The sequence below is a fragment of the Sebastes umbrosus genome, chromosome 13 (assembly GCF_015220745.1).
Source record: "Sebastes umbrosus isolate fSebUmb1 chromosome 13, fSebUmb1.pri, whole genome shotgun sequence".
In the NCBI taxonomy this organism is placed as follows: Eukaryota; Metazoa; Chordata; class Actinopteri; order Perciformes; family Sebastidae; genus Sebastes; species Sebastes umbrosus.
In genome coordinates, this window is record NC_051281.1 from 13,760,260 (window position 1) to 13,773,236 (window position 12,977).

The window sequence follows — 12,977 nt, forward strand, 5'->3', positions numbered from 1 at the left end:
CCGTCATTTAGAAGGAGACAGATGCAGCAGACACAGATTTCCTCATGTGCTCTGTCTATTTTTGTTTTACACAATATGCAAATTAACTGTAACTCCTCTAAAATAATAATAATCTGTTTTTATTTCTTCAGATGACACTAATTACATAACTAAACATTTGTTTCTTACAATAGTTTATTATTGTGGGTAAGCCTTGTATGTTGAATAGGTTGGTAATTACAGGAGTGGTTACTGAGTGCAATTAACCAGACATTTTCACTTGTCAAACACAGGTGTGACCAATAATGATGATAATTGCTGCATTATATTCAGGTGTAATGGTTGGTAATGTGCAGTGTGCAGTGCACACTATCTCACTGGCACTGCTACTGGGACATTTAATTAATGTTGGTTACACCTGTGATTCTCCTACCATGGCACAGTATAATTGTGTGATGTGAAAAAAGACAGTCAGAGGACGCGGGGGAGACCGTGGCTTTGGTCTCCAGGGCTGGAGTCTCTGCTGTACTCTGCTCCTCTGCTCCTCTGCCTGCTTGCCTTCACTCAACTCGCTCCACCTCACTTTCATGCCGCACACTACACACTGCAGAAGAGTTAGTAGCTCTGAGAATATATAGTGAATGTACAGTGGACGTTTGTGCAGAAATAAATGCTGCAGCTCCTCCAGACCAACAGAGGTTTCCCGTGTCTTGTGAAGTGACGGGGCTCCGCAATGAGAAACGTTATCGTCTCTGACCGGGTGTTGGTGTCTTCCCTGTTTCCTCCGGCCGCGGTCGGGAGGCTGAAGCAGGAAAGGCCAACACTAGGATCAGCAGTGATTCATGGAGAGACCTTCGTCTGGTCAGCTGACATTACTGCCAAGCAGCTGAAATATAGAGTGATATTGTGGTCTTAGCTGACGTGTGTCGCCTCACTGTTTTGAGCGATGCTCGTTCATGTCTATGTAGAGCGAGCACAAGCGCGAGCCCGACGCTGACTTTCGTTGACTTTACGGCCACAGGTGTCGCTGTTAACAAGCATTTCTGATTCTTACAAACAGTCCCTTTAAATACAACATATACGCTTGAACACGCTTTTTTTTTTTTCATTTTGCTTTCCCTTTATTTGGTTTTACTCAGACATTTACATAAAAATACTTAATTAGATACAAATATGAAGTGAACCAACTTTTCCACTTTTTTTACAATGTGAACACACAAATATAGAGTGATATTGTGGTTTTCTCTGACGTTTGTCGCCTCACTGTTTTGACGGATGCTCGCTCACATTCAGTTAGCGCGTGCACACGGGCGAGCGCGAGCAACAGGACGCTGACTTTCGTTGACTTTACGGCCACAGGTGTCGCTGTTAACAAGCATTTCTGATTCTTACAAACAGTCCCTTTAAATACAACATATACGCTTGAACACGCTTTTTTTTTTTTTTCATTTTGCTTTCCCTTTATTTGGTTTTACTCAGACATTTACATAAAAATACTTAATTAGATACAAATATGAAGTGAACCAACTTTTCCACTTTTTTTACATTGTGAACACACAAATATAGAGTGATATTGTGGTTTTCCCTGACGTTTGTCGCCTCACTGTTTTGACGGATGCTCGCTCACATTCAGTTAGCACGTGCACACGGGCGAGCGCGAGCAACAGGACGCTGACTTTCGTTGACTTTACGGCCACAGGTGTCGCTGTTACAACCAATTTCTGATTCTTACAAACAGTCCCTTTAAATACAACATATACGCTTGAACACGCTTTTTTTTTTTTTTCATTTTGCTTTCCCTTTATTTGGTTTTACTCAGACATTTACATAAAAATACTTAATTAGATACAAATATGAAGTGAACCAATTTTTCCACTTTTTTTACAACGTGAACACACAAATATAGAGTGATATTGTGGTTTTCGCTGATGTTTGTCGCCTCACTGTTTTGACGGATGCTCGCTCACATTCAGTTAGCACGTGCACACGGGCGAGCGCGAGCAACAGGACGCTGACTTTCGTTGACTTTACGGCCACAGGTGTCGCTGTTACAACCAATTTCTGATTCTTACAAACAGTCCCTTTAAGTACAACATATACGCTTAAACACGCTTTTTTTTTTTCATTTTGCTTTCCCTTTATTTGGTTTTACTCAGACATTTACATGAAGTGAACCAACTTTTCCACTTTTTTTACAATGTGAACACACAAATATAGAGTGATATTGTGGTTTTCGCTGACGTTTGTCGCCTCACTGTTTTGACGGATGCTCGCTCACATTCAGTTAGCACGTGCACACGGGCGAGCGCGAGCAACAGGACGCTGACTTTCGTTGACTTTACGGCCACAGGTGTCGCTGTTACAACCAATTTCTGATTCTCACAAACAGTCCCTTTAATATTGCCATTGCATTAACAAACACTGCAACCGGAAATACAAAGGGGCCCATTTTAATTAATCAATAACCTACACATACAAACAACATATACTTGAACACACATTTTAACCACTACATAATTTTGTTGCAAGTTTGTTGTCTTTCACAATGAACTCCAAGTACCACAATGCAACACAGAACACATATCATCTCCTTAGCAACGGCTTTGGGAGCTACGCCCCGAGAAGAAGCAGAAGAAGAAGTGGGAGGCTTCCCCCTGAAAGGACTCATTGTAGGGAGGGATGATGAGCGTGTGTGTGGAGCCCCCTCCTCCTCCTCCTCCTCTAACTAGCTGGTCAGCAGCGGAGGGATTAGTGAAGCCAGCTCACTTTACTCACTATACTCACTAACAGACGAGTGAATCATGGTCGTCGTCATAACTACCGGCTGGGAGTGGAGCCGAAATTGTGCAAGATACGGATAACAGCGAAGAAAAGGTCCGTAAGTTTCCAGGTTGCTCCGTGAAAATGCCTCACCAGAGGCTGCTGCTGCTGCTGCTGCTCGGACCCGACGCTTTATTACACTGCTTCACTCACATGTGCTTTATGTTGAACACCAGGATATAACAAACCTGTTAAAAAGGCGACAAAAACCAAAAAAAGGACGTGCGGATATTTTCCTTTTTTTTTTGTGCGGAGATTTCCCTCAACTAGAAGAAGAAGAAGAGAAAAGTTGTACTTGTTGGTCCACCATGGGTAACGCAGGGAGCATGGACCAGCACACTGATCACAGAGGACACAACATGCCTCTGAAACTACCCATGCCAGAGCCAGGTGAACTGGAGGAGAGATTTGCAACCGTTTTGGTAAGTAAAAAATAACATTTTGTCCATCTGTCTTTGTCTTTGTTCCCCTCCATGCTTCTTCAGTGTGTCCTGGGACGGGGACAGCTGTGTGTGTAGGTTGGACCTCTCTGTTTGTCCAGCACGCCTGTCCTTTGTTGTTCAGGGGAGAAAAAAGGCACTTGTGTCAGAGGTCCAAGAGATTTGCACACTGAATATACACATTTTAGGGTTAGATAACACTTCTTAAAGTCTTTTCAACCCTTATCAAAGTAGAAGAAGAAGAAAGGCACTTTATTAATCCCTGAGGGGAAATTAATTTTTTTCACTCTGTTATATTTTACATATTACATACATGCACAAACAGGACCTATATGCATACATTAATGGAGAGATGTCAGAGCGAGGGGGCTGCCCCTGACAGGCAGGTTTGGTGCCTTGCTCAAGGGCACTTCGGCAGTGCCAAAGACTGGCACTCTCCAGTGACCAGTTCACACTCAGTACTTGGTCCATGCATGGACATGAACCGGCAACCCTCCGGTTCCCAAGCCTAGTCCCTATGCCCCAAGCAGTTGGGGGTTTGGTGCCTTGCTCAAGGACACCTCGGCAGTGCCAAAGACTGCCAAACTGGCATCTCTCCAACGACCAGTTCACACTCGGGGACTGCAGGACTGTCTGACACTCATATTTGTCTTTTTTTTTTTTTTTTTAACTCAACCAAGCTTCAACTTTCTGCCACACCATGCTGAAATACACCAACACATGACATTTGGGCTCCCTAAACTAGGGATTTCACGGCACCAGAAATCTAGTATTCGATACCAATACCAGTGAATTTCCACGATTCTCGATACCAAATTCGATACCACGGTAAAAAAAACCAAACAACAACAATAAATCCTCTGTACTGTAATTCAACACATACTCTTTTATTAAAAAGATTTGAACATTACATAAAACAGAGGCATGTAGCCTTTAAGTAATAAATACAAATAATTGACCCATTTTGTTCATTTTGGCTTATCAGCGGCATGTTATCAATCGATAGTCAGACGACGGACGCTACATACTGACTGTGAATGCATCTGACATCCCTACCCTAAACACAAATGTTTACAGTGCAGCAGTCTTCTCTTTTAGCATCCTATACATCCAGCCTCAATGCTTCTGTAAATTTCCAAGACACCTGCAGACAAATTATTGTTTTTATGGCCGTCTTTTCCCCCAACTTTATGAGTCCAGACGCTGGCTCACTACTGAAGCTCTTAAGTGCCCAGCATGCCAGCTCCTTTTTGAAACATCTGTCACATCATAAAGTGTGAACAGCGTCTGTCAACAATTATGTTACCTGGGAGTGAATGCTGCACATTCCTGGTGTTGTTGAAAGATCCTCCAGACTTTTAAAGTGCCCTCAGGTCAGTTATACGGAGCAGGAAAAGTGTTTATATTAATGGTTGACAAACCATCACCCATATGTTGACTGATTTAGAAGGACTTATTCACCATGTTCTCATTATTATAGAGCCCGTTATTGTGAGCAACGAATAACTTTTTGCTGATGAGGAGAGTTTCCAGCACAGAGCTCCCCATTGAGTGAATAAAGGCCTAAATAGAAGAACAGTGAAATTTGAGAGCTAGTGAAATGTGGGTCAAACGTGATTGTCGCTTGGCCTACTGCTCTCATAAACATTAGCTGCTCACTAGAAGGAATTTGACTTGGTTCTTACTGCGGCGTGATTCAAATGTTTAAAGTGGAACTACGCCCATTTTCAAAATTCATACATGTTATTCCTATGGTCTAAGACAGTCCAACAAATACTAGTAAACCTGAACAACTCTCTCCCAAATCCCAAAACGAGGCCGGTCTCTTGAGAGCTCCAGCCGGCTCATAGCGGTCTGTGAGTTTGACTGCCTGGCTGGAGAGGTAGCGACCCCAGCAGGCGCCATAGCTAGCTGTCACGGCAAGTTTATGGAGCTTCTAAACTCCGAAAACGTTGGAGTAAATGTAATCTACACAGCTGATTTCTCGCCTCAAAAATGTTCAGAAGTGAATTTAGTGATGAAATAGCTACGAAAATGTAAAAAAACCTGTCTTTTTGAGCTGCTGTTATTGGGACCAAAGCCTGTACTGTTCCAGTGCTTTGCATTGTGGGATACAGTAGGTGAAGTAGACTGGTCCGATGCATACTGGAGATTGTTTCTGAATCAGTATGACATCTGGGTATTTTTGGCATACTGTAGATTTTGCTTTTGTTCGCATACTACATGCTACATTTTGGCCAAATCAGTACATACTACTAGTACAGTATGCAGTTTCGAAATACAGCCAACGAATTGTGAGAGATTTTAGACACTGAGAGCACCCAGGGGAATGATCTGAGTATATGGGAACATTTTCTGTTTCACAACTGACAACACTACAATAGAGTAACGCTCATTGGGATATAAAAAAGAAAACAAACATTCTGTGAGTCCACAAAATCAGTCTCCCATTCATTGTGTATGGAGCAGCTCCAGACTTTGTTTATACCCTATGGCATCACAAGTTTGAGACTTACCTCTCTGGTTTCTGGCTTTGAGAGAGAGGAGCTCATGTTCACTAATTTTGATTGAACTTTTCATGGACATATCATATTGGAATATTTAATTTAGGTTGTACTCCCCTTTAATTTTCTATCTATTTATATTTATATTCTGGTACAGGGCTTTGTCTACTGTGCATGACCTGTAATGGGCGCAGATCTTTTTTAGCCTGTAAGCCCATTACAGAAAGTGGATCAAGTTTAGGTGGAAGTCAAATGTGCGAACCGTGTAGTGTTGTGGTGTGATTGCTGCTTGTCAGTCACCGATGAATCCCATTCTGCTCTGGAGGCTGCAGACTTTGGGGGTAGAGAGGTTTGACGTCACACCTCAGAGGGATTTGGGTCTTAATCACGTCTGCTTTTAGAATCACCTACTGAGGTTTCCCCCCTCTTACATCTGGGTTTTATAAACCCTCTGAGCAGTAGAAGTCAGGGATGAGAGAACGATTACGATCCATACATTTGGTGTACAAAACTAATCCTTATTATGCTTTCCGGTAAGAAAAAAATCTACCTGTCTAACTGGAGGATTTGGTGGGCTGGCTGTCAGAAAAGCCGATCCTCACGGCGTGTCAGGAACTCCCCCGCTCCCTCCCTTCCTCCTCCCCTGCTGCCAGCTTGATGCCTCAGCTCTTGGCGGGATGGAAGCCCTCCAGCATTAGGAGAATTTAGTGCTATAATCACAGCATTTAGTGTTATTTACTGCCATTTAAACCCTAATGTGTCTCAGCCGTGCCTGAAGGCCGTTGGCTCCATTGATTGCGGGAGCGAGTGGCACCGTGTGACTCCGATGACCTCACTTGGGTTTGAATAGCAGATGATTAGGATGATACCTCGTCACGCCTCTTATTTGTCTTTGTGTCCTAACATGACGAATCAACATTTAAGTGTACTTGGCTGCTGATTAACAGCCCTTTCACCTACTCATTAATCATTTATTTCCTTCATCTGGTCCTTTTATCTATCGTAAAATACCTAACAAACAATCACAGATATTTTGATGCTAGTCTTCCCTAGGCGTGGAGTAGCAGCAGGACTGTTTACCTGCCACTCCTCATATGTTTGATCAACAGGCGAATCCCGGATCACAGCAGGGAACCATTTGGATTAAAGGCTTCTGCTGTGTGCCACCGCATTCAAGCACTCGCCTCGCTTAACCCTTGAATTTCTTTTCAAGGACATACAGTATTTGAATTTGGGTCCATGCTGCGTGTTGTGAAAAGCCTCCTTTCAGATGCTAACTCATGACCTCCGTCATCTGAGCAAGACCACATAATATGCGTAACCAAACATAGAGAATAAGGCTAATTCCTACAGCTGTACAAGTTATTTGATTCTTATACTGCAAAAACTCAGCTAGCCAAAATATCTCATAACACTTAGTATAAGACACAATCACTCAACAAGTACCATTTCAGTGAGATATAGGGACTTGTTTTAGACAATGCATCTTGAATATCTTGTTAAGTGAAAACAATACTACTTTTGAGCATTACAGGCTCATTGTGACACACAGCTCTTCCTAATACTAGTGAAATATAGATCAAAATGAGTTTCCCCAGCTAATTTCAAGATCTGTTTTTATCTTGAACTGCTTAAATATTACAGCTTATTTCAAGAAATTTTACCAAGTGAATTTTCTCATTTCATTGGCAGATTTTTTTTTTACTATTACAAGCAAATACATCTTGTATTTATTGTTTGTTTTTTTTAGCTTGTTTTGAAATGGCCTTTTTCCAGTGAATCTAAAATTACCAAAATTTCCTCAATTAGATCATAAAATACAATTTCAAATAATAAGCAAACAATACTAAGAACCTGAGGAAGCATTTGATGACAATTTTGTAGAGATGTTATGATACAATTTTTCCTTCCTGATACCGATTCCGATATTGGCCGGTACAGAGTATCGATCCGATACCAGCGTGATTAAAAAAAAAAAAAATATATATATATACATAATTATATTATTATTAATTAACAGCTGTTTACTAGACTAACACGTTTTCCTCGCTCTGAGTATACCGATACGGTTACACTCTCCACTAACTGTTGTTGTTTGTTATCGTCACGTGACAAACTATCTGCAATCAGTTCTTCTTTGCTGCTCTAAAAAGTACATTCAGGGCGTTTAAACAAGATCATTTTTTCCGTGGTTAATAAATTATGGTATCAGATTGATGCATAGACTTGCATGCTCACCGATACCCGATCCCGAATTTTGGGCAGTATTGGACGCATTTCTGATACTGGTATTGGTATCGGAACAACTCTACTATTTTGGGTACTTGGCAGTATTCATACTCTATACTTAATTTCAGACAGTGCCCAAAAAGTGTTGACGTGTGGAACCCAGCCCTCGTTGTGTCTGCTGCTCACAGTAATAACTGGAGATACCAGGGCTGTTTGTTTCCATATAAAAGAAGCCATTCACTCTTGTTAAGTTTTGTACAGTAGAAAAAAAACAGTTTCCACCAACTTGTCAGCTGTTTTACTCCAGTAAACATGAAGAATGTGGTTGACTAAACAGTATCAACTGAAGGTCAAAAGCTCCAGGAACTTGTGGTGCCCGCCATGGAATAAGTGAGTAAGTGGACCTTGAGTAGAGATTATTTTGTCAACTGCTGTTTCCAAGGTCAATAAGCTCAATGAGGACTGTGATTTTGTAAAGTTTATCATTTTATTATGTCTAAGCTTAGTGAGTTTTCTACATACACACTAAACACTGGACAAAAGTAAGAAACATGTTTCTTTTCCATGTCTACGTAGCCTACATAATGGTATGCATTTCCAAGTTATGTACATTAACATAACTAAACATAATTTTAAGCTCATTAAATTTGAACACGCCTTGCTTAGATAAGACTGTGTGAGCTATCATACCAGCATTCGCCAGCATATATGACCGTAGTAGCAATTTGTGGAAAAACGCCGGGGTTTACTGCCGGCTGAGTCTGCGTTTTCTTCTAAATGAAAAGCTCCCATTGAAGTCTGTGTCTCATGAATCCCTGGAGCCGAGGGCTGATCTTCGAAATAGACTTAGGCTAATTGTAATGCAAGGCCTCTGCCGTGATAAGAGAGGCCAATTCACATGTGACCTTGGCCATGAAGTGAGGTGTAGATTAAACCCAAATATTCATTGTTTAAAGCACTAAAGGGGGCAGATTTCCATGCAGGTGTAAGATGAAATTTATTCACTGTTAATGTTTACAAGTTATTCAGTAAGCAGTTTGCTGTTTGTTTAATTCTTTGTGTGTCTTGTAAATGTTACTGATTGTAGTGTTTTGAGGGCTTTTTCAGTTTTCCTATACACAATACAGGGAAAATCGCTCTGTAGTTACTCTGGAAAGCATGTTTGCAAGTCTTCACCTCTCCTGTGGTTGCCATAGTGTTGTTGAGACAACTCTACAACAAGAAGAAGATGGGTCACACATGATGATGAGCCAGTGTCAGGGCAGCCCTTTTGATGTTTACTCTGCACAGCTCAACGCTGATCTCCCAGTGAAGCTACTGGTCATATCAACATCCCAGTAGATCAATCCGCTCTGCACTTATTGCCTAATCAATCCAACGCTGTCATTTAGCACGACCATTACAGGGTATAAGCAACGCTTCAAAGTGGCAGTCTCTCGGCCTATAAGTGCACGCTGGCTGAAAGCATGTGAAATGACTGCAGTCAATCTGTGTGAGCACCATGTACAGTACGAGCCGGTCTATATGCTTCATGCTGAACCACAGGAAAATGACTCGGTGCAACAGGAATCCAGCTCAGGCCTCATGTCTGCTCCTCTGCCTCGGCTAGCCACAGACATCAAATACAAATTATAGCCACATCCAGGATACCGGCTACTTCAGTGTTTGCTGAATATCATGACTGCTGTCAAGTTTACAGCCATTACTTGCTTAAATGCCATATGGGGTCTGTAGGCTTAGCTGTTGTTGTAGCTGCTCTTCTTAATAGTCTGTCCAGATTACATCTAAGCTACTTTGGTCAGAGTCTCCTGAAGCACCCTGAGCTGCTTGTTTATTTGTGCTGCGAGGTCCTGCATCTGAAATCTGCTCCTCAGATTAATCGCACAAGAAGCCGTCACGTTCAACTGAAGAGTAATTTGTCACATTGACAGTGTGTCAAATGTGTGCGTGATGTTCAGCTTGTCAAGTTCTGCCCCCAGGCAGCCAAAAACATTGATTAATGCTGCTTTAAGCGTTTGCTTTGTCATCGTTTCTAACGTTGTATTTTTGTGGAAAAGATCATGTTTAAAATGTTTGTTGCACCTTTTTTTTATTACTATTTTGTAATTCAATATCTACATACTTTAATTCTGACATGTAGGTGTATGCACATGGGTGGCAAATTAAAGGAAAAAACCTGAATAAATGCCGGTCTCATGGGAAGGTGTATAAATTGCACGACATTACAAGGACATTCCGTGTGTCATGAGGACGCATTTTAGCCTTTTTGCCACAGCTTTTTCATGTGTAATTTGTACGCCATGCAACATAACTACAGTAATGTCTGCAGTTAGGTTGAGGCAACAAAACCACTTTGTTAGGTTTAGGGAAAAACTTCATGGTTGGGCTTAAAATAAGTACGTAAACTAAGTAAAATACGTACAGAAACAACATAACATAACTACGGAAAACATGTCACAAACGTCACTAACGTAACTTGCAAAACCCTCCCGCCATAAGCGGCCTTTCTCACATTTTATTATAACTAGTTCAGGGCGTAGAATATTTACGCGGTTGCATTTGGACACAGTACAGATTACATTGCGTACAAATGACACGTCGAAAGCCAGAAATGTGTTTTTCGTGCGAACGGGTTGATAAATCAGTACAGAAACACAAGATGCAGATGCTTTCAAACAGAGCATGAGGAGTCGCTGAAGGATTGGTTATGAAAATGATGAGAATCATGTACACTGGGCTTTGCTGTCACCACATTTCAACCCACTTCAACGGGAGATTTTAGACTCTCTTCCACCATCATCTTCAAAACATCATTATGAACTCACGTGTTCATCCCTCCAGTGAATTTCCACAGACTTGAGAAGAAAACATATTCTGAAAGACTGTGTCTTTGATAATTTGACAGGCCGTCTGTTAGCTTGTGATTTGTCTGTCCCAATGCAACCTACGGTGATCCATCCATCTCATGCTTTGCTACATGGGACCCAGGAAGTGACTAAGCTAACCCTTCTCGTCTTTTCCATGTCGACTCTTCTTCATTAAAAAGCAGAACAATGGGTATTGTCTGAGGAGCAGAGGGTGCACACTGGCTGAATCCCGTGCAGCAGGCCCGGGGAACAGAGCTGCTCTTTATTCTGTGGAGAGCCCAAGACGGAGCCTGGCACTGGACCCAGACCCGGCAGGCTGCGAGAGGCCACCGCACATACCCAAATATGTGTGTGTGTGCATGATTGTGTATGGGCATGCAGTCAGAGCCCCGGGATGCTCACCCACCAATTAGCCGTAACAGAGCCGAGCATGAAATGCTCGGGGAGCGATGAGAATTACTCCGGCAGCCAGTGTGCTGCCGGTCTCTGCAGCCTCTCAGAGGTGCTGCGGTGTTGAGCGATAATGTGCTGCTCAAAACCCCGAAGCGGAGCCTGGAGGCATCTTGCCTGGCTGGCAGAGGGTCAGCTGATTATGTGGGAACAGGTCTCTGTTGGCTTTGTGCAGGCACCGCTGAGTTGAATCCACTGGGGCTTCAATCACCATTGTTGTTCTCAGTTCAGTTTTGACATCCGCACATTTGGGGGTGGTTTTGGTTTTCTGCACTGCAGCGTGGGTGGCAGCGAGTACTGACCAAGCAAAATGATATTGACTTTAACATAACGCTAAAACCTTTCAGTATGATCATACCTGATTACAACAGTTCCTAACCTTTGTTTGGGTGCTGGAGTAATAAGAAGAGTCTGGCTTAGTGAGCCTCTGTCTCAGCTACAGAATAGGAAAGAACAGTTAAGCTCTTTTCTTAACATTACTGAAATGTTGTACTGAATGCCTGCAACTGTTTTGAAAGAAAAAGAAACTTCCCCCGGCAGCTTTTTGACGTCACTCCGGAGTAAAGCTTTAGTTCTGGCCGTAGCTCCGTCCTTGGCCATGAATATCTTTGCTGTAGGTCCTCCTGCGTAAGGAGCAGGTGTACGATGATGCCGCTTGGCTCAGGCCAGCCCGGTCCTTTCACGTTGGTCACAGCCCGTTGCCAGTGTTGCCCAACAGGACCGGTCCAAGAGCCACACAAAAGAACAGGAGAGTCACTGCTCTGTGGAGAAGTGCATTATGGTCAGGAGGATCTGTCCGGGCTCCAAGGTGGCAGCTGCGCTAATAAAATGAGGCCAAAGTGCTGCACAAGAGTGGGTGTTTTATTATGAACTGTTACGAATTAGATGATGTTCATTGTGTTTTATCATAAACCAAAAAACCTTCGAAATGTCTGTGTCATTGTGACAAAGTAGCGGTGTGTTGTGGCTTCAGGGTCAGCTTTATCTTGTGATAATGTTTTTCTGTTTTAGGGGCCTTGAGCGGTGTTGAGCATGTTTACAGTTTGGCATTGGGCCTCCACTGATCTGCACAAACCTCATTTTGTTTTTTATTTGTTTACTTACTTACTGCTATTTGTTGGATTTTCATGATGTGGCACCAGGACTCATGGTCTTAGCTGATGTTTTTGAGTTATTGGAACATGTTGACTTTTCACAACCTTGTACAATATCTACACAGTGTCCTTCCATCCAAATGCAGGAAGGTGTGCAGACAGTTTTAAAGGGGAAACATCATGCTCATTTCTAGGTTCATACTTGTATTTTGGGTTTCTACTTGAACATGTTTACATGCTTTAATGTTCAAGAAACACATTATTTTTCTCATACTGTCTGTCTGAAAAGACCTGTATTCACCCTCTGTCTGAAACGCCCAGTTTTAGCACCTGTCTCTTTAAGAGCCCCTCCCGAAAAAGCCCAGTGTGCTCTGATTGGCTTGTGAGAAAAATAGGGTGCACCTCTTCAAAGGTAGTTCTCAAGCTGTGGGTGATATATTCTAATGAGGATTGTCTTGTATTTCCAGCCCTGTCTCCTAAAATGTACGTTCCCATACAACTAATACGCAGTCTCAATTACGTTTGGAAGGAAACGTATTTTGTCGCAGATTACGTTTGTGTTTTATGTATCACAAATACCTTTTGTAAGTCTGC

The 12,977-nt window shown here is 42.3% G+C and overlaps 1 protein-coding gene across 8 annotated transcripts in view; it reads left to right on the top strand.

Annotated features, from left to right (window-relative positions):
- Positions 1-2,601: 2,601 nt before the first annotated feature.
- Positions 2,602-12,977, top strand: part of fmnl2a (formin-like 2a) — a 61,464-nt gene continuing 51,088 nt past the window's right edge. For 3 of the 8 annotated variants that reach the window (XM_037789435.1, XM_037789434.1, XM_037789439.1), the window contains exon 1: positions 3,108-3,221. In XM_037789435.1, the coding sequence (XP_037645363.1) occupies positions 3,108-3,221 (114 nt within the window). Of the gene's footprint in view, positions 3,222-12,977 lie in introns of all 8 variants that reach the window. The other 5 variants (XM_037789436.1, XM_037789437.1, XM_037789441.1 and 2 more) reach the window with 3 other exon arrangements.